General features: G+C 40.4%; 1 protein-coding gene across 3 annotated transcripts in view; it reads left to right on the forward strand.

The window, feature by feature from the left end:
• The window catches only part of KAT6A (lysine acetyltransferase 6A), a 31,550-nt gene extending 12,810 nt beyond the window's left edge, over positions 1-18,740 (forward strand). For 2 of the 3 annotated variants that reach the window (XM_059490975.1, XM_059490976.1), the window contains exons 4-18: positions 106-214; positions 722-837; positions 1,079-1,160; positions 1,901-2,036; positions 2,823-3,136; positions 4,279-4,397; positions 5,256-5,371; positions 6,238-6,379; positions 6,802-6,963; positions 7,755-7,848; positions 9,181-9,412; positions 10,495-10,705; positions 11,358-12,050; positions 12,703-13,021; positions 13,638-18,740. In XM_059490975.1, coding sequence (XP_059346958.1) covers positions 106-214; positions 722-837; positions 1,079-1,160; positions 1,901-2,036; positions 2,823-3,136; positions 4,279-4,397; positions 5,256-5,371; positions 6,238-6,379; positions 6,802-6,963; positions 7,755-7,848; positions 9,181-9,412; positions 10,495-10,705; positions 11,358-12,050; positions 12,703-13,021; positions 13,638-16,219 — 5,427 coding nt within the window. In that variant the 3' untranslated portion in view covers positions 16,220-18,740. Of the gene's footprint in view, positions 1-105; positions 215-721; positions 838-1,078; positions 1,161-1,332; positions 1,477-1,900; positions 2,037-2,822; positions 3,137-4,278; positions 4,398-5,255; positions 5,372-6,237; positions 6,380-6,801; positions 6,964-7,754; positions 7,849-9,180; positions 9,413-10,494; positions 10,706-11,357; positions 12,051-12,702; positions 13,022-13,637 lie in introns of those variants that run through there. The other variant, XM_059490977.1, reaches the window with a different exon arrangement.
• Positions 18,741-19,641: the final 901 nt, after the last annotated feature.

Raw genomic sequence — 19,641 nt, forward strand, 5'->3', positions numbered from 1 at the left:
ATGTGTATGACATCATATTTATGTGATTTCTAAATGTCTGTGCCATTTTGTGTATTTCATTTTGCTCCCTGGAGTTACCCAGTGCTCTGTCTGTTTTCCTCCCAGCCGGTTGCTGAACCAATCCCAATTTGCAGTTTCTGCCTTGGTACAAAAGAGCAGAATCGGGAGAAGAAACCTGAGGAGCTCATCTCTTGTGCTGACTGTGGCAACAGTGGTAGGTGACCATTCACAGGCCTGCTGGTTTTATCCCATTCCCTTGAGACAGAAAAATGCACAGAGGGAGTGTGCATCTAGTAAGAATTTTGCCATTTAAGATAGAAAATCTGGTGTAGTCACTCCTGCTGTGTGAGAAATATGTTTCTATGGCATACAATACAGGTGTAGTTCAGCTGAATCTTAGGATTCCAAAGAGGAGGCAGCTAAGTTAACCTAGCACAAATAACTCATTTGGCTCCTGGAAGTTTTTAATATGGCAATGAAAACTGGTTTCACCATGTTTCTCAATTCAGTTGTAAAGAATTATCTTTGGGTTCTTTTTGTGTGTGGGCTGTTTGTTATCTAGGTTTGTGTTATAAGTAGGTAAGAATAGAAACACCTAAAAACAGGAGTATCTGGGTGGCCAAAATTCTGCTAATTGATTAAGGAATCTCTACATGAGCTATCTATGGCCATTAACAGAAATATAATGATTTTAGCAGTAATATTTTCCCTTTTTTCTCAGGTCATCCGTCCTGTTTGAAGTTCTCTCCAGAGCTGACCGTGCGAGTGAAAGCCTTGCGGTGGCAATGCATCGAGTGCAAAACCTGCAGTTCCTGTAGAGACCAAGGAAAAAATGCTGTGAGTACAGTGAAATATGGATTCAGTGAAGTGGATACCAGATTTTGTAGCTGTTATGTTAAACTACACAATAAAATTATATTAGAGGCAAATATCTGCAACTTTCATTTTACTCTTTCTGAGACCTGTGAAATACCTTGAATTGTAGTTGAAAATTATGTGCCTGTTCTCTGAAATGGTGGCAAATTAATGAAGGGCTTGATGCTGATGCACATATTAAGAGAGATTATGTCTCCAACAGGATAACATGCTATTTTGTGACTCCTGTGACCGTGGCTTTCACATGGAATGCTGTGATCCTCCTCTTACCAGGATGCCGAAAGGTGAGGACTTTGTGGTGAAAATGCTAATTTAAAATGGTGTTGGAAGAGATGAGTAGGCAGGCAGTGCTTCCACTTATTTGGTCCTCTTAACTACATTTAGCTCATTTTTGTGTGGAATTACCTTTCAGGTATTAGAACTTCAATCCAGGTTTTTTCACTATCTCCTGTTTCCTGCGCATTGCTCTCTGTGAAGGATTTTAAAAATAATTCTTGAGCTTTGAAGGAAAAGAAGTGATCCCTACAGGTTAAGATGATCAGCTTTCATTTGCATGAATAGCCTTGTACAAAAGAAGGAGATGGCTCCTATGTTTTTGAGGTGATATCCATTTGGGCACTAGAATATTCTGGATAAATGAATTTCTCTTTCCAGTCAGATTATCCATGGAAGATTCTTCCTTGGCAGTTAGAAGAAAACTTCTGTATATAAGATAGTTGGGAGAAGTATAATTATAAGCAGATAATGGGATAATTAACCATTTCATTATGGTTTTCTGATGATGTGCTGCCAATTAAGGAGGCTTCCTTTGTGTTTGGAACTCTTTGGGGTCTTGGAAATGTTAACAGGGCTTGAGTTTAGATTGTTGAAGCACATCCATAATTTTTCTTACACATATAAATGATAATCAGTGCCTTTGGTGAAGTTCCTACCCTTAATCTCAGAAGGTCTCTGGGTTGTATTTCTCCCTTTTGTCCTTTAGAGATCACTTTTGCATTCAGTGATGGAGACTTGTGTCTTACAGGTATGTGGATATGTCAAATATGTCGACCACGGAAGAAAGGAAGAAAACTTTTACAGAAGAAGGCAGCACAGATCAAAAGGCGCTATGCTAACCCAATAGGACGTCCCAAAAACAGGTTAAAGAATCAAAACACAACGTAAGTCTCTGCAAGGAAGAGTAAGATGTGAAATTCTGTAGGACAGGGGGTATTTCTAAAGTCTCTATTCTACTTTGTGAGAAGTTTTCTTTCACAATTAAGAGCTGTTCATGACAGATTTTCTGAGAAGGGCTGTGAAAGACTAGAAGTAACCTTAGTGCTTCTTTTCGCCAAGATTTTTTTACTCTTTGTAGTAATTTACTATTTCTTTTTGAATTATTCCTTATAGTCACAGACAAATTTTGCTATTCGTGTAATCTCTTTTGCTGGATGCCTTCCATTTCAATAGAGTTTTAAAGTTTTAGAGTTTTAAATTACAGCTGCTTGGAGAGCAATGCTGTTTTCAGCTAAGGTGACCATCAGTGGTGTAGGCTCTTAGACAATAGGCACATCCTTTGTGTTTTAACTTTCTGTGGTATTTTTACAACAATTTCCTATCAGTAAAAAATCTATGGCAAATGACAAGCGTAAATGTTTAAATATTGTATAAATTGAAGCCTTCTGTGCAATTTATTTATTCTGGTTACTGATTTTAAAATCTAGTGTGTTAAATTTGGTGAAAATCTATTGTTTATACCCAAATTATTTTGACATAATGTTCAGTGTAAAGAAAAATAGTACAACACCTTCTCCTGAGATGTTTAAATCCTGGTACACAGACTCTTGATGACTCCCATATTATTAAATACTTCATCTCACATTCTGTGTGGTTGATAAATAAATGGAGAAGATGGTTGGCCACCTTACCATATTTTTTAGTGTATTTTTCCCCTTTTTGTCCTTTAGATCAAAAGGTCCTTTCAGCAAAGTTCGCACCGGTCCCGGTCGGGGTCGGAAGCGTAAAATGGCTCTGTCCAACCAGTCAGCATCATCAGAAGGAGCATTCCTGGAACAGACAGATGTCCTGGACTTCTGCAGAGATGGCAGCAACACCTTGAAGTTTAACAAGAAAACCAAAGGGCTTATAGATGGTCTTACTAAATTCTTCACTCCTTCCCCCGACGGGCGAAAAGCTCGAGGAGAAGTGGTTGATTATTCTCAGCAGTACAGGATCAGGAAAAAGGGTACCAGGAAATCCAGCACTTCAGAGTGGCCCACAGGTAAAGATTTTTCACCCTGCCAATGTAAGTATCCTGTATACCAAGCAAAAGTTCCAAGGCTAGGGTGTTGAACTGAGGCTGGAAAGTTTGAGCTGAAGGTTAACACTGGAATGCATTTACCTTTGGTGCATTGAGGTAAAATATGAGCTGGAAAAAGGAAGTGATCTTAGAGATCTTAGCCTCTTTATATGTGATGGCAAGGTTACAAAATGATTCCAGTGAGGTAGAATCCCATTGGTGAGGAGGCGTTTGCAGACAGCCTAGGAAATGGGCTAAATAATGTCACATTTGAAAGAAATAACTTAGGCAGTGGTTCATAAAAATTAAGAGCAGCAAAGTAGAAGTGTGAAATGGAAAATAGATAACTAAAACCAGTCTGACAGACCCAGGAGTTTCCAATCTATGGATGTGTGCAAATGTTCCTTAATTTTCTCAGCCATAGAGGAGCCTGTTGTGAAGCTTGGCATCTTCTTGCTGAAAACTGTCCTTTCCCTTTGGAATGCAGTTCTGCTTTCCTTGGGTTGTGTTTTGCTTTTCTAGCTTAAGATATTATCTGTGCCTGGACCTTTATTTAATTTCTGTATTCAGATATTTACAGTTTTGTTGGATGGTCCTGAATTGTTCCTAAGCAGGCATTGGGAAATATTCCACAATAAAATTCCATATTTAAGCTTTAGAATAGTTACCTGCATTAACCTGGCTGGTGCTGGAGGAACAGCAATGTGACTTAATGCTTTGGGAGTGAGGTGAAGTGTCTGGAGGGTTTTGTTGGGTTTTTTGTTTAGGTTTGTTTGTTTGTTTTTGTTGAAGGGATATTTCTAAGGTGATGAATGCAGGTGTCCTGTTTTTGGTTTTAAGTAGTTGTGATCCTTGTTTGTGAAAAACAGGCTTAGTGGCAAACCATTTATGCCTTCATTTACTATGAATTTCTCAGTGGTGACATTTGGACCTGCTTAAATGTAGGACAGTACAACTTCCATGGTCCCAATCTAGAACCTTCTTTCTTTGTGGTCCCAAATCTGAATAGAAAATCCCATCAAAAACCCTGGCCCAGTGTGTGAATGCTGCCAGTTTGTCACTGCACTAAAAGCAAATACTTTTTTGTCAACGTGTGTGAAGACAATTTTCTCTTTCATTTCCAGACAATCAGGATGGCTGGGATGGAAAACAAGAAACTGAGGAGCGTTTTTTTGGAGGCCAGGATGTCTTGAATGAAAAGGACATGGAGCTGTTTCGAGATATTCAGGAACAAGCACTGCAGGTAAAATGAAATTTTCACTACTCTTCACATTAGTTGCTGCCCTCCTGCATGAAGTGTTCTCGTTTGTTAGTAGCAGCAGTCCAGGTGATTTATGTTATAATATTCTAATACTTGGATTTCTGTCATTCTGTGAGTGACTGTCTTTTGAGATAAAATCTTCATGAGTTGAGAAAGCATTTGTTTTCTTTGAAAGAAGAGCATTTAGCATCCTTATTTTTAGTTGCTGTGAAATACACAGTTACTATCAGAGGGACAGGGAAAATAAAGGTTGTAAGTAAACAAGTAGTCTAAAATACTATATTTTCTATTTTTTTCTTCTAATAAATATGAGGTTTTTCTTGAATTCTTCAGCATTTGTGATGATAAGGAGATGTTGCATCCTGAGTGTTGGTTTGTAACTGCTCCATTCACAGTAATCCATCTAGTCTCAGAGCTGGGAAACACCAGTGTGTGATATTAAATACTTTCATATTCTAGTTTTTAACCTCAGAAACAATTTATATTTCTGTTCTTCACTATTGAAATAACAAGTAAGAAAATTACAAGACTCAAAAAAGATTGTATTAAACTTCATTTCTATTAATTTCTATTTAAAAGTATGACATGCAACACTGTGAATGGTAATGGAGATACACGGTATGATAATGTTTATTAATTCCTTCTTTTTATGAATCAAATGGTTGCTTGAAGTGTGATTGGTTTTTAGTGTCAGAGAGCAACATCTGCATCTTCCTAATTACCAGTGAGTTCAAGCAGGATGGACTGTCTAGATAAAAATGTTTTAATTTATTTAATCATAAAAGTCTTTCACTTGGAAATTCATGAAAAAAAAACAAGGGTTTTTTTCCCCTTGCATAGAAAGTAGGGGTGACTGGGCCTCCTGATCCACAAGTCCGCTGCCCTTCTGTTATAGAATTTGGCAAATACGAAATCCAGACCTGGTACTCCTCCCCATATCCACAGGAATACTCAAGGTAAGATTCTTCTTTGTTCTTCTTCAGTCTTCATGGCAAAGTTTTGCTCCAGGCATAGAAATCTGGTGGTTCCTACATTTTGGTGTCTGAAATATTTCTCTGCTGTGCTGCACATATAGTTGCTTTGTTGTTCTTTTGCTTAAAAACTTTGCAAATTGTCTAAACTGCAATCTCTGAACTTTATTCAGAAAGAGGAATTACGTATAAGGGCTATAGCTAGAGGAAGAAAATTAAGTGAAACTCTTTATTTTGCTATGAGGTCTGTCATGAGGAATTATTCTAGCTGTACAGACATTCCTGCTGAAGCTACAGTGTATAAATGGAATCAAAGGACAAGAATTTTGGGATACTTGAATTCCACTTGTTCATGTCAGTGTAGTATGTAAAACAGTTTAATTTATTTAATCTTAAAAGTCTTTCACTTGGAAATTCATGAAAGGCAAATGGGTAGGTGGTGATGTGACCCTCACTCAAGGGTATTTACAGACAGCTGGGATGTGTCTGTGACAATGAGAAGAAGAGGAGAATAGGAACAATTTAGAACAATTTATCTCATTCATCCTGGCACCATTAGTGCAAAACTGGGAGGGGTTACTGGTTTTGTTCCTAGGATTTTAATGCATTTCTTCTGGCATAACTTAATAATGTAAATGTAATTATGCAGGGCATTGAAGGCATTATTAAATATGTATTTGTGACAGAATAAATGTCATTACTATGGTAATGTGGTTTTGCCCTCATTAGTACACACACAAGGTGAGTGTATATTGGGTTTGTTTTCATCAAGCTCTTTGTCAGCAGGAGTGAGGAAATTTATACAAAAATCTCTGTTTCAGTCTCTGTTCTTTCTTTGTTTTTGCTTACAGGCTACCGAAGTTGTACCTTTGTGAATTCTGTCTAAAATACATGAAAAGCAGAACCATTCTCCAACAGCATATGAAGAAATGTGGGTGGTTTCATCCTCCAGCCAATGAAATTTACAGAAAAAATAATATATCAGTCTTTGAGGTAAGCTAGAAAATGCAGCTGCTAGGTCTTATCTATAAATTAGGGTCCTCAACACCTGATCATTGATGAATTTTTCATAGTTGTAAACATCTTCAGCCTTGAAACACTGAAACTCCTGAGTGTTCAGAAGTGAGGAACAGCAAACAAGCAGCCACTAGGAACTGACCTTGTATATAGATTGTTCATCACAGAATAAGACTCACTTTGTAACAATCTGGGAGTTTTATTTTACAAAAATTAATTTTAATCTATTGAGTGTAACATGACTTGGTCACAGCCTCTGTTCTGTGGAAGTTTTAATTCCTTTGAGATGCCACCTGTGACAGAGAAGTCTTCTCTCATGTTAGGACATTTCAGATGTACGGGAGTACTTGAGTGAGGCCTGTCCTTAAATAACAGCAAATTTTCCTCCTGTCTCTAAGGTTGATGGCAATGTCAGCACTATCTACTGCCAGAATTTGTGCTTGCTAGCTAAACTCTTCTTGGATCACAAGACTCTCTATTATGATGTGGAGCCATTTCTTTTCTATGTGCTGACACAGAATGATGTTAAGGGCTGTCACCTTGTTGGCTACTTTTCCAAGGTAAGCATTTGGGTACAAATTGTTTGGTGTGATGAGCAGAGCTGCTTTGGATTCTTTAATTGTAATTTAGCCTCTTGCATTTTATATAATAAATTATGTAATACAGGTACAGACATCTGTTGCAACCAGGTTTTATTTATTTCAGGGACCACCACTTAGTAAACCCAAATTTCCTGTGATATTAAATAGCAAATACTTGCTAAGGAACTTGTACTGCAGCTTAGTGGCTAAAAAAACTTTTCAAATTACTTCCTGCTCTTGGTGGAGATTGTGTAGTACTGTTTGTGAGATAGAACTGCTTGGTAATTCTGTTTATCTCACCTTTTGTTCTATACATACATTGTTTTCCAAACAAGTTTGGCAACTTTGCAATGATTTGAAGCCTTTTTTTTTTTTTTTTGAGGGAACAGGGCCAAGATTTCAGATAGAACTTTTCTTAAGGTTTTTATTCTTAATTATTTAAAAATAGTTTTATTTGAAGCTTTTTCTTTAGTATTCAGAACAGCAGATATGAGACTAGATCTTGGTATGTTATACTTGTAACATTTAAAGGATCACTGGAGTATTGCAGTCTTTTGCAATGAATTTTCTGCTTTTCTTATCTGAAATGATGGTAGAGCTTTAATATTGTCTCTTCAAAGCCGTTCCTTGGCTTTATCATTCCTAAGAAGCTTTGATTGTGACTTCCTATCTCACTTTTTGATATAGAACTACTTAGGCACTCTTACAGAGGAACTTAAACTGTTTCTTACTGATCTCTTATTTAAATATGATGCTTTTTGTTCCAACAGGAAAAACACTGCCAACAGAAGTACAATGTTTCCTGCATCATGATTCTTCCACAATACCAGCGTAAGGGCTATGGCAGGTTCCTAATTGACTTCAGTAAGGAACTTTTTCTTTACTTTTTTCAGTCTGTCTTTTCATATTTTAAAGGACTTAACAGTAGAAGCAGATATTTTTCAAGATAAAACACATCTCAGGACCAAGGCTTCTAAAGCTCACAAAATGATCTGAACTTCACCATTTTCTCTTTTTGTTGGAACTTCAGCTCTAAAGACAAATTGATCATTTTTCCCTTAATTCCAGTGATTTCTGTGTAAGCAGCTAAAGGTAGAAACTAAAAGCATGTGGCAGTATAGTGAATTTTATAGCAGAAGCTTTTCTTGTGCATGTAGTTCCTTCTACAGAAAGCCAGCTGTAAGGCTGCATGGTCTGTGGAAATCTTCAGCAGCTTGATTAGGTGAATAAATGTCTTAAGCAAAACTGTCTTCCATTTTAATTTTCATTTTGAGAGCAATAAAGCCAGACATGCTTAAGCTCTGAATAATAATTCTGAGATTTGTCTGTGTACCTCTGTAATTTCATGGGAAGCTTCCCCTGTAACTATACATTGTTTATTATGCCTAGGACAATTTAATACAGCCCTCACTGTGGGCATTAAAATTCTGGAGTTCAGAGGAAAACTCTACTGTAGAATTATATCAGAATAATGTCTTTTGTAGATAAGTTTTTGTTCTGCTGAAATTACTGGTGAAGGAAAAAAACTTAAGGATGTATCTTGAGAAATGAACAAATGCAGGTTATGGTAGAACAGCAGTGAGAAGACACTTTTCATTTGTCATCTTTCTGGATAGAATGTAAACCTTGGCCTTTATTGAACCTGTGCAATGTATCACAGTCTTAAATTAATGAAATCTCTCCAAATAGAGCTTGGTACTCTCCAGCATGGCCCTGAAGTTTGACAGTAGAGAATTTTCAAGAAAATTATCAATCATATTAGTTTTAAGAGTGTGTTTTTCCTCTGTCATTTCCAAAATTGCTGTTGGAAATTACAATTGTGCTTCAGGCTTGGTGTAATTTCTAGGTAGACACCTGCTGCCATCTCGTGGCATTACCTATAGTCAGAGTTCAGAAATGTCTTAATTCCATCACTGAATAACAGGAGTTTAAACAAGAAAATAAAAAATTGGCCCAACAACTCGAAATATCCTTCAGATATTAATAATAAAATTAATTCAAATAAAAGAGTGAATCTTTTATTTCTGTGTGGCATGTCATTTATACTTTATGCTTTTGGAGGCAGAGCTGACAAAATTTTAAATGTGAAGATGTCATCTACATCTTGTAGGAAACACTAAGGTATTTTATGAGGACTTTGTAGAAGTAAGGGTGGAAACAGAAGCTAATATTTTGAATTTTTTCTGTGTCTTTTAGGCTATTTGCTGTCAAAGCGTGAGGGTCAGGCAGGATCACCAGAGAAGCCCCTGTCAGACCTGGGGCGCCTGTCATACATGGCTTATTGGAAAAGTGTCATACTGGAGTGCCTTTATCATCAACGTGACAAGCAATTGAGCATCAAGAAGTTGAGTAAGCTGACTGGAATCTGCCCCCAAGACATCACTTCCACCCTGCATCACCTGCGAATGCTCGACTTCCGCAGTGATCAGTGAGTACAGGAGTCCCATTGGAACCCCAATTACCTCCAGGTGTATTTCATTGGAATTTAATGGTGTTTGAAGACAAGTCACATCTAATAAACTTGGTTTTACTGAAGATTTCAGTGTCCAGATGTTGTGGTAGTCATGTGCAATGCAAGAATCATTCAGTGGCAAAGCTGGTTCAGATGTCCAGCTGTGCAGCACTGCAGATGGGGAATTTTGAGTGATTTGCTGCTGTGAGGGAGAGCAAGTTGGTTTCTTGGTCATGTTTTCTTGTATCCCTCAGCCAAATCGGTTTAATACATTCACAAATTGGGGAAAAAACAGCAACTTCCCTTCTCTAGAGGCAGATCTGCTCCTTAATTTCAGACAGTTGGTTTCCTCCTTTTCCCTATGTCTCAAAAATGCCATAAACTGTGTGGATTGACATGGAATGCTTGAGGAGTGGAACAGATCACTGGGAGAGATGAAGTGTGTTGGTATAGAACAGAGCTAGCCTGCTTGCACAGCTGACAAATCAGGTGAAATACTGGGAATTAGTCTTGTTCCAGACCATAGCAGTTTGGCGAGTTCTATTGTGTTGAAACTTATTTGGAAAACTTGAGAATAGTTCTATGTTCTCATCTCCCAGTATACCTTTAACCCATGATATTTCTCTCTGACCCTTAAAATGCACTATGGTAGAGTGACTGCAATTGTTCTTGAGCAGTTCTTTTATTTCTCTTCAGTAGCTTTCACCTTATATTTCTCATTCCCCAAATCATATACCCTTGTCCTTAATAAAAATGATACTCTGCAGCTGAATGTTAGCCATGGAAGAATAATGGCTTCACTATTAACAAGAAGTGGAAATAATTTTAACATTCCCTCAGTTGTGAGATACTTTCTCTGGTAGTTAGAAATGATTTTAACATTCCCTTAGTTGTGAAATACTTTCTCTGGTAGGTAGATGGTACTGGTACTCCAAATTTTACCATTTTAATGAGTTTCTGTTCTCTCTGAATATATTTTCTGTAATATATCTGTTTCACATGGCAAAATGTACAGTTTGTCACCTGTTATTGATCAGAGTGTTGTTCTTGCTGTTCAGATTTGTGATCATTCGTCGTGAGAAGCTCATCCAGGAGCACATGGCAAAGCTCAGAACCAACGTGCGACCCATCGATGTGGATGCAGAGTGTCTGCGTTGGACACCGGTCATCGTTTCCAACTCGGTTGTCTCTGAAGATGAAGAAGAGGAAACAGAGGATGGGGAAAATGAAGAGCAGCAAAAGCAGAAAGAAAAGGATCCAGAGACCAGTGTAAGAGTGAATCTCTTATTTCTGTGTGGCATGTGGTTTATACTTAATGCTTTTGGAGGCAGAGCTGACAAGATTTCAAATGTGAAGCCTGTGCCTTTGTCATAATCATAAAAAGCAGTGAAGTCATTGTCAGTTTATGTATCTTTATGGTTTCAGATTAGAAAATAAAACTCAAGAAAGCATCAAGGCGTAGTCTAGAGAGCAATCCTTGAAGGGGTGGCACTCTTGCATCAGGTGGTGAGCACTGAGTAGAATACTAAGAGGCAAATTATCTGCTGTTACTGTATTTACATTAAACTAATGGTGCATTTTAATGAAAAAGTAGCTTCAAGTTTTTTCTCACTTTTTTCTTGAAAATTGCATAAATATTGTGTTTGAATGTAGCAAGGTGAAGTCAGCATTCTGACACACCACTGAAGTGACTTGTTGGGAAGCTAAGTGAGGTAAATTATCACCTCTGAGGAAAGGAGTAGCAATTAGCACTACATGAATCTCTTAAAGGTCAAATCTTTTTTTAATCCTGGATTTCTAAAAGTCACTTTTGTTAAACTTTTCTGCCTTTTTTCTCAAACACTTTTATGGAATCAAATTCATGATAGACATTTATGCTGAAATCAGAAGGGTGAAATCTATTTGTTTTTATTTCAATCAGATGGTAAAATCCGTGTCATGGGAGAAGAAAGAGCAAGAGCCTTACTCACCACCAGAGAGTGAAAAAAAGCCAGACATCGTTGCTCCAGCCAATTCTACACGACCAAACAAGCACATTTTTTCCCTGGATAGTCTTCCTGCAAACAGTCAGCCATCACGAAGAGGTCGATGGAACCGCAAGAGCAAAAAAGTTCACGAGCCCTTTTGTGAGAAGGAGCCAGCATTGCCCATGGAGGAAAAAACAGCAGCTCCCAGTGGAAGGTGCAGTGAGTGTGAGGAAAAGTCAACAGCCTCACGAGGCAGGTGCAGTGACTGTGAGGAGAAGTCAGTGGCCTTGCAAGGAAGGTGTGGGGAATGTGAGGAGAAATCTCCAGCCTCCAGAGGCCGCTACGCTGAGGATGATGAAAAATCTGCAGCTTCCCAGGGACAGTATGGCAAAGGTGAAAAATCTGCAGTTCCCCATCGGCAGCACAGTGAAACTGTGGAGAGGTGGAGGGGCCAGTTGAAAAAGAACACGGAGCCACTGAAATGTAGATTCCCAGAGGACTGCGACAGATTACCCCGGCGCTACAGTGACGGTGACAGGGGACTCCTGAGGTGTTTCAGTGAGAGCAGTGAAGAGGAAGATGATGAGCCTGTGAGTCCTAGATCAAGCTCTCCACCTGTTCTCACCAAGCCAACATTGAAACGAAAGGTTTGTGCCTTATTTCTCGTTCTTTTAGGCTGTTATCCTGTCAGTTTTGTCTGTCTGGTTCAGTTCACAAGGTCTGTATTGAGTGTACAGGGAGCACACAATGTTCAGTGTTCCAGGGTACTTCCTGCTGGCTCTTTCTACTCTTGGTTTTTGGTGAATCAGAGGTAGGAGTTTGAGGATTTTTGAGTCCAGCCTCAATCTTGTGCTTTAGATTTTTTTTTCTAACTTAGTTATTGACATTTTTCTCAGTCATGCAGAATAGAAACAGATACAGTTTTGAAAGAAACTTGCAAAACACAAATGCTCTCTAAACAACTGAAGTCAGAGTGTAAAGTCTTTGAAATTACTTACCGTGGAAATGTGAATTCTATCAGTGTGTCTAAACAAATCCTTTCTTCACTAAAATGTTCTCTACTCTCTTTTGCACCTATTCACATCTGTTTTGTACTGTGTTTAAAGTTCCAGCTGTTACAGATGGGTTCTTAGCTTCAGCTGCTTAAATTCTAACTAGTGGCAGGTGCCAGACAATATTTCTAGTGAATTCTGGATTCTAGAAGGGAGCTCTCTGCTGTTCATGTTCTGTATTTATCTGGTGTTTCATTTCCACTGCACATGGTAAAATATCTTCTCTTTTCCCACCTTGCACTTTCAGAAACCAATTCTCCATCGGAAGAGGCGGGTCCGCAAGCGCAAGCACCACAACAGCAGCGTTGTCACTGAAACAATCTCAGAAACCACAGAAGTGCTGGATGAACCATTTGAGGACTCAGACTCTGAACGACCAATGCCTCAATTAGAGCCTACCTTTGAGATTGAGGAGGAGGAAGAGGAGGAGGAGGAGGATGAAGAAGAGGAGAGTGAACTTTCATCCAGTGGATACTTTCAGCACTTAGCCCAAGCAGACACACTCAGGCACAGACCCTCCTCTAAGAGGAAGTCCAGAGATGAAGAGGAGTCTGATGACAATAGTGGTATGTATGGTGGTGCACTAATGAAAGTTTGGTAGTTTGTGTTGGATGATAACAGTTCATGACAAAAGCAGCTGCTTTCTTTGGCTTGTAACTTCCAGCTGAAATGTAGGTTGGGCATAAATTAGCAATCCAACTAACCTCAGACATTCCCTAGTTTTATGAAAACATTTAACTTTCTTATTGGCAATGACCTGATCCCAGGCTATCCTTTTGATTCAGCTTTCCTAATGGAATTATTATCTGTGATTGTGGAAAAACTGTGCAGCAGAGTCACTTACAGAAATAAAATGGAAATGACCTGGCAAGCCCCCAGTTTTCCATAACAAAGGGAAATATTAAATTGCCTCTTCTGACATCCTCTTCTTCATCACATTGCATGTTCACCCTCTCAGCTTCTCATATCTCTCCAAAGTTCTCTGAACCTTCAGTTCATCAAATAAAATAATTTGGTTGTGACTGCTTGCTTAGAATCCACTAACAATTCAGAAGTCACATCTGTCATTCCAATAAATTTCTAAGCTGATATTGAAGTTGATAAACATGTTGGGAAGGCTTCCATGAATGCTTAGGTCAAACAAAAAATGTTTGAACAGTTTCTTTCAATTTGTATTTTCAGGTAACCCACCCTTGAAACCATTATCTATGCTGAGGAATAGTGAAGCAAAAGATTCTTCACTTGAGCCAGATACTTCCACACCTGTGAAAAAGAAGAAGGGATGGCCAAAAGGGAAAAGCCGAAAACCAGTCCACTGGAAGAAAAGGCCTGGTAGAAAACCAGGATTTAAAATGAACCGGGAAGAGGTGCCACTGTCAGCTCAGGATGAAATAGTTGATGAAGTGGCAGCCAATTCAAAACCAGGGCGTAAAGCCAAAATTTCAGATAAGGAAGAATGTGTTGAGCAGAAGGACCTGCCTCTGACCGAGGAAAGGAAAGAGGAAGATGTGAATATGGAAGCAGAAGAGGTAGGAGAGGGAGAAGAGGAAGACATAGCCAGCACTGAAGTAAGAGCAGTTTCTCCTGTGGACAGCAACAGCAGTCCAGTGCCAGAAGTCAAAGAACCTGAGATAGAAGAGGAAGTAGAGGAGAAGCCACGGATTTTAGAAGAGCAGAGGCAATCAGAAGAAGAGCAGCAAGAATTAGATGAACCTGAACATGACCATGAGGAAGAAGAGGAAGTTGCAGTAGTGACAAATCAAAACGAAGATCACGACGCTGATGATGAAGATGATGGTCATCCAGAGTCTTTGAAGAAAAAAGAATTGGAGGAACAGCCTGTTAAAGAAGGGGTGAAGGAGGAGCCTCAGGTGCAAGAATGTTTTTTAGAAACAAGCATCCCAAGCAGTAGAGAAGATGCAAAAGAAAAAGATGAAGCAGAGGCAGATTCTGAGGAAGAGCAGGCTTCCAACGAGACATCAGTGGGCTCAGAGCACGTCCCTGGGTCTGAAGATGATCACGAAGAAGAGCAAAGTAATAAAGAGGGGTTAATTGAATTAAAGGAAGAGGAGGAGATTCCTCATAGTGAACTAGATCTTGAAACTGTTCAAGCAGTCCAGTCCTTGACACAGGAGGAAAGCAATGAGCACGATGTAGCCTACCAGGACTGTGAAGAAACTCTTGCAGCTTGTCAGACTTTGCAGAGCTATACCCAGACTGAGGAGGATCCTCAGATATCAATGGTTGAAGATTGCCAGGCCTCAGAACACAACAGTCCAATATCCTCTGTTCAGTCCCACCCCAGCCAGTCCGTGCGTTCTGTCAGCAGCCCAAACGTGCCTGCTCTGGAGAGCAGCTACACCCAGATCAGCCCTGAGCAAGGATCCCTGTCCGCACCCTCTATGCAGAACATGGAGACCAGCCCCATGATGGATGTGCCTTCAGTATCGGACCACTCCCAGCAGGTGGTGGATAGTGGCTTCAGTGACCTTGGCAGCATTGAGAGCACTACAGAGAATTATGAAAACCCCAGCAGCTATGACTCCACGATGGGAGGCAGCATTTGTGGAAATAACTCTTCCCAGAGCAGCTGTTCGTACGGAGGACTGTCTTCTTCCAGCAGCCTCACTCAGAACAGTTGTGTTGTCACTCAGCAAATGGCAAACATTGGCAGCAGTTGCAGCATGATGCAGCAAAACAGTGTCCAGCCTGCAGCTAACTGTAATATCAAGTCACCTCAGAGCTGTGTAGTAGAAAGGCCCCCGAGTAACCAGCAACCAACAACACAGCCACAGCAGCAGCAGCCTCAGTCCCAGCAGCCACAGCCCCCACCTCCACCCCAGCAGCAACCTCCATTATCTCAGTGTAGCATGAACAACAGCTTCACCCCAGCACCTATGATCATGGAAATACCCGAGTCAGGCAGCACTGGTAACATAAGCATCTACGAGAGGATTCCAGGGGATTTTGGTGCCGGAAGCTATTCACAACCATCAGCCACGTTCAGTTTAGCCAAGTTGCAGCAGCTGACAAACACCATAATGGACCCTCATGCCATGCCTTATAGCCATTCTCCTGCTGTGACTTCCTATGCAACCAGCGTTTCTCTCTCCAACACAGGGCTGGCTCAGCTGGCTCCTTCTCACCCCCTGGCCGGCACCCCACAAGCACAAGCCACCATGACGCCCCCACCCAACCTGGCCTCCACCACCATGAACCTCACGTCCCCTCTGCTCCAGTGCAACATGTCGGCCACCAACATCGGCATCCCGCACACGCAGAGGCTGCAGGGGCAGATGCCCGTCAAGGGGCACATCTCCATCCGCTCCAAATCGGCGCCCCTGCCCTCTGCCAGCGCCCACCAGCAGCAGCTGTACGGCCGCAGCCCCCCGGCCGTGGCCATGCAGGCCGGGCCCCGGACCTTGGCCGTGCAGCGCGGCATGAACATGGGCGTCAACCTGATGCCCGCGGCGCCCTACAACGTCAACTCCATGAACATGAACCTGAACGCCATGAACAGCTACAGGATGACGCAGCCCATGATGAACAGCAGCTACCACAGCAATCCTGCCTACATGAACCAGACAGCACAGTATCCTATGCAGATGCAGATGGGAATGATGGGGAGCCAGGCCTATACCCAGCAGCCTATGCAGCCAAACCCTCACGGGAACATGATGTACACTGGTCCCTCCCATCACAGCTACATGAACGCTGCTGGGGTGCCCAAGCAGTCTCTTAATGGACCATACATGAGAAGATGAGCAAGATCGACTTGCATCCTAAAAACTGAAATAAATATAAATAAAGGAACCTTTTATACTGACGAACCAGAGAAAATGGACCTTTTTCCAGTTAAAATATTGCTGTAGATTTAGAGGGATTTTCTTTGGTTTATTTTATTTTTTAGGAAGCCTGGTCTTTATTTTTTTGATTTTTTTTTTTGTTTGTTTGTTTGTTTTTTCTTTTCTTCACAATCGTCAAACATTTTACAGCTAAAATCACTTACAGATGTTTTTTAGAGGGGAAACATGCACAAAAATCTTCTCATAATTTAAAAAGAGCCTTACTTTGCTGACAAAGTGGACAGACTATGTGTAACGTGAAATCATCTTCCTAAATTTTTTTTCCAATATTTGTCCTTTTCCCTCCCCTGTGCCCCTCTGTATGCAGTTTCTAGTGCTGCAGCCATGTAAAATGTTTGACATCTCAAAGAATAACAACCCTTCCCTCTAAACCCCACCTAACATTTCCTACTTCTAGCAGGAGGCACTTATTGGGAGATTTGGAAGGGGACACAGAGGATAAAGGAAAATCTTTTATTTCTACAAGTCAAGAAAAAGCTTTAATTTTCCTTGACTCCCTCACCCTCAGTAAAATTCGGAGTTAAGTGTAAACAATAAACCATTCACATCGGTGTTTTTTGTAGATGAGTTAATTGAAATTGTATGTTTTATGCTGAAAATATAATGTAACTTTAAAATGATCCCGTTCACCACCCGGACGTGCACGTGAACACACACATGTGCATGCGTGCACACACGTTCTGTCACTGAACTGCTGGAAGCACCTCAAGAGAGAGCTTGTTCTGCCTCCCTTGTGCGGTGGTGAGGAGGACAGGGTGGGCAATAATGGTCTGTTAGGACAAGGAAATGGTTGCAGGCTCCGCTGGTGAGCAGCCACAGCTCTGAGATCCCAGGCACGCTTGGAAATGCTGAGGGTTTTTTGGTTCTGAGCCTTTTTTGGGTCAGGCTGAGCTCAGAAACAGCTGTTTCCAGGTAAATCTCTTGGCTTGGGGAGTGCTGGAGGAAGAAGTGTGCGTTTGGTGACTGTTGTCACATCAGCCTGTGCTGTCCTTGTCGCTCTCCATCGCTGGGCTGGGCTGGGACGTTGCTCAAGGTGCCGCTTTCTGGGGGAGGGGGGTCAGCGATGTTTTCTCCTGATTCTCTTGCTGTGTTTGATACCCATTGTGTAGAAATAGAGCCACACGTTTGATCCAGTGTGGGGAAAAGGGAATCGGCCTCTTTTTTCAGCAGTGAAACCGTCCCAACACCGTAGCAGGGTCTAAGGCGGCAGGATTTTGCTCTTTATTGCTGCAAAATCCACTTTACGTTAATTTTCGCTACACTGCTGGCATGTCACCCAATACAAAAAGGGACAACCCTTTAATGTAAAGTTCTTTTTTTTTATTGTATGTGAAGTAGAAATGCAGACACATTAATAAGACTAATTCCTTTTGTTTTTTTTTTTTTTTAAACCAAAAGAATCTAAAAAAAAGTTGGGGTTTCTTCAGATGCACTAAAATGGACTTTTCCTCCAGTAACTGCTAACCACGAAAGGCAGAATTCAAAGGACTTCCACTTTTTATGATTTCTGTTTAGTTCTGAGCATGTACAAGGCTGTGTAGGACCCCATTTCTCTGTATATACTATTCCAGTTCCAAATAACCCGTGTAGAAAGCGCACTGTGCTGCCCTCTCTTCTTAGATCTTCAGCTGTGTCGCTGCTTCCTGGGGGTGGGGTGGGTCTGAGACAGGAGGAGAAGCTGTTGAAACGAGGGCCATGAATTTAGTTTGTTTGCCTTTCTGTTTGGTTTGGTTTTGTATGGGTTTTTTTTTATCAATTGGGCAGCTCCCTTTTCCACAAACCTTTGTGACTGTAGAACTATTGTAGAGAAAAAAAAAAAAAAAAGTTCTTTTCTATATATAAAAAGAAATTATCCAACGCAGTAATATTGGTACCTACCATTTTTTCACTTCTGTTTAAAAAAAAAAATGTATTTTTAGCAAGATAACTTGGGTAATCTTCTAAAAGAAATTAAAAAAAAACTCACTGTTAGTGACTTCGATGCCTTTTAAAAATAAGAGCTTTTTCATTTCATTCCATCTTTAAAATTTTTTATCTTTGTTGTAGAATATTAAAAACTATTTTAAGAAAGATAAAATTCTCTTTAAAGAGATCTCTAGAGTGTGTGAATAGGAGCTCCAGATGCCTCTAAAAGCCGCATGTACAAATGACGCTGAGTCTATTCCTGTCTGTTTATATTTGCTTTTCCTGTTTTGTAACCTCTTTGTACTTTGTTCATGGTGACTTGTAAGCTAAGGGGAAGGGGGTGCCTAGATGCCTTTGTAATTCTCCATGTCATACGCTCCTGGCTGGATGGTCTCCCTTCCTCTCCTTGTATGTAATATCACTTTTTTTTCCCCTTTCTAGCAAGTACTTTCAAAAGAACTCTGTACATTTTAACATAAAAAAAATAAATTATGTTGAGCCATTTTGGATGTCAGTTGTGCGTGTAAATTTTTGTTCTTCCCATTTGAGCGGTGAATGCTCTCCCTTGGTCCTGGGACAATGATTTCCCTGTGGGCTTTTCTCTTTTCACTCTTCCCTTTTCACTGAAAGAGAATTCATTTATGACATCTCTTGATCATGTGTGACCGTGTTCACAGGGGTCTTGTGTTGAGGGAAGAGACGAGGATCTGACTCCATGTTTCAGAAGGCTGATTTATTATTTTATTATATATATTACATTGAAACTATACTAAAAGAATAGAAGAAAGGATTTCATCAGAAGGCCGGCTAAGAATAGAATAGCAAAGAATGATAACAAAGGTTTGTGGCTTGGACTCTCTGTCTGAGCCAGCTGACTGTGATTGGCCATTAATTAGAAACAACCACATGAGACCAATCCCAGATGCACCTGTTGCATTCCACAGCAGCAGATAATCAATGTTTTCATTTTGTTCCTGAGGCCTCTCAGGAGGAAAAAATCCTAAGGAAAGGAGATTTTATAAAAGTTGTCTGCAGCAATCATGTTAATTTTTATCTAGAATTTCCAGTTAGACAAAAAGAAGACCAGTCTTGAAGCTTTTCCAGAAATCACCACCTTCAGACTCCTCTTTGCCAAGGCTGACCAAAACCAAGCGTGGTCCTGGTTTTTATCAGCTTCAATTTGTAATTTTGACTTGAGTCCCTTAAAACTGGCGGTGTGTGTTTGAAGTTTCCTCCATCCCCTTCCAGCTGCTCCTTCATCTGCAATGAGAACCTTGAAGAGGAGGAGGAGGAGCAGGAGCCATTTCGCCCAGTGAGGTTTGCCCTGCAGCTTTAAGGCACACTTGGATCATTGGAATGCGCGTTCTCCACAAGCTCAGAGCTCTCACAACGCTAGAGGGAAGCACAGTTCCAGC

The sequence above is a fragment of the Ammospiza nelsoni genome, chromosome 30, assembly GCF_027579445.1.
Source record: "Ammospiza nelsoni isolate bAmmNel1 chromosome 30, bAmmNel1.pri, whole genome shotgun sequence".
Taxonomy (NCBI): Eukaryota; Metazoa; Chordata; class Aves; order Passeriformes; family Passerellidae; genus Ammospiza; species Ammospiza nelsoni.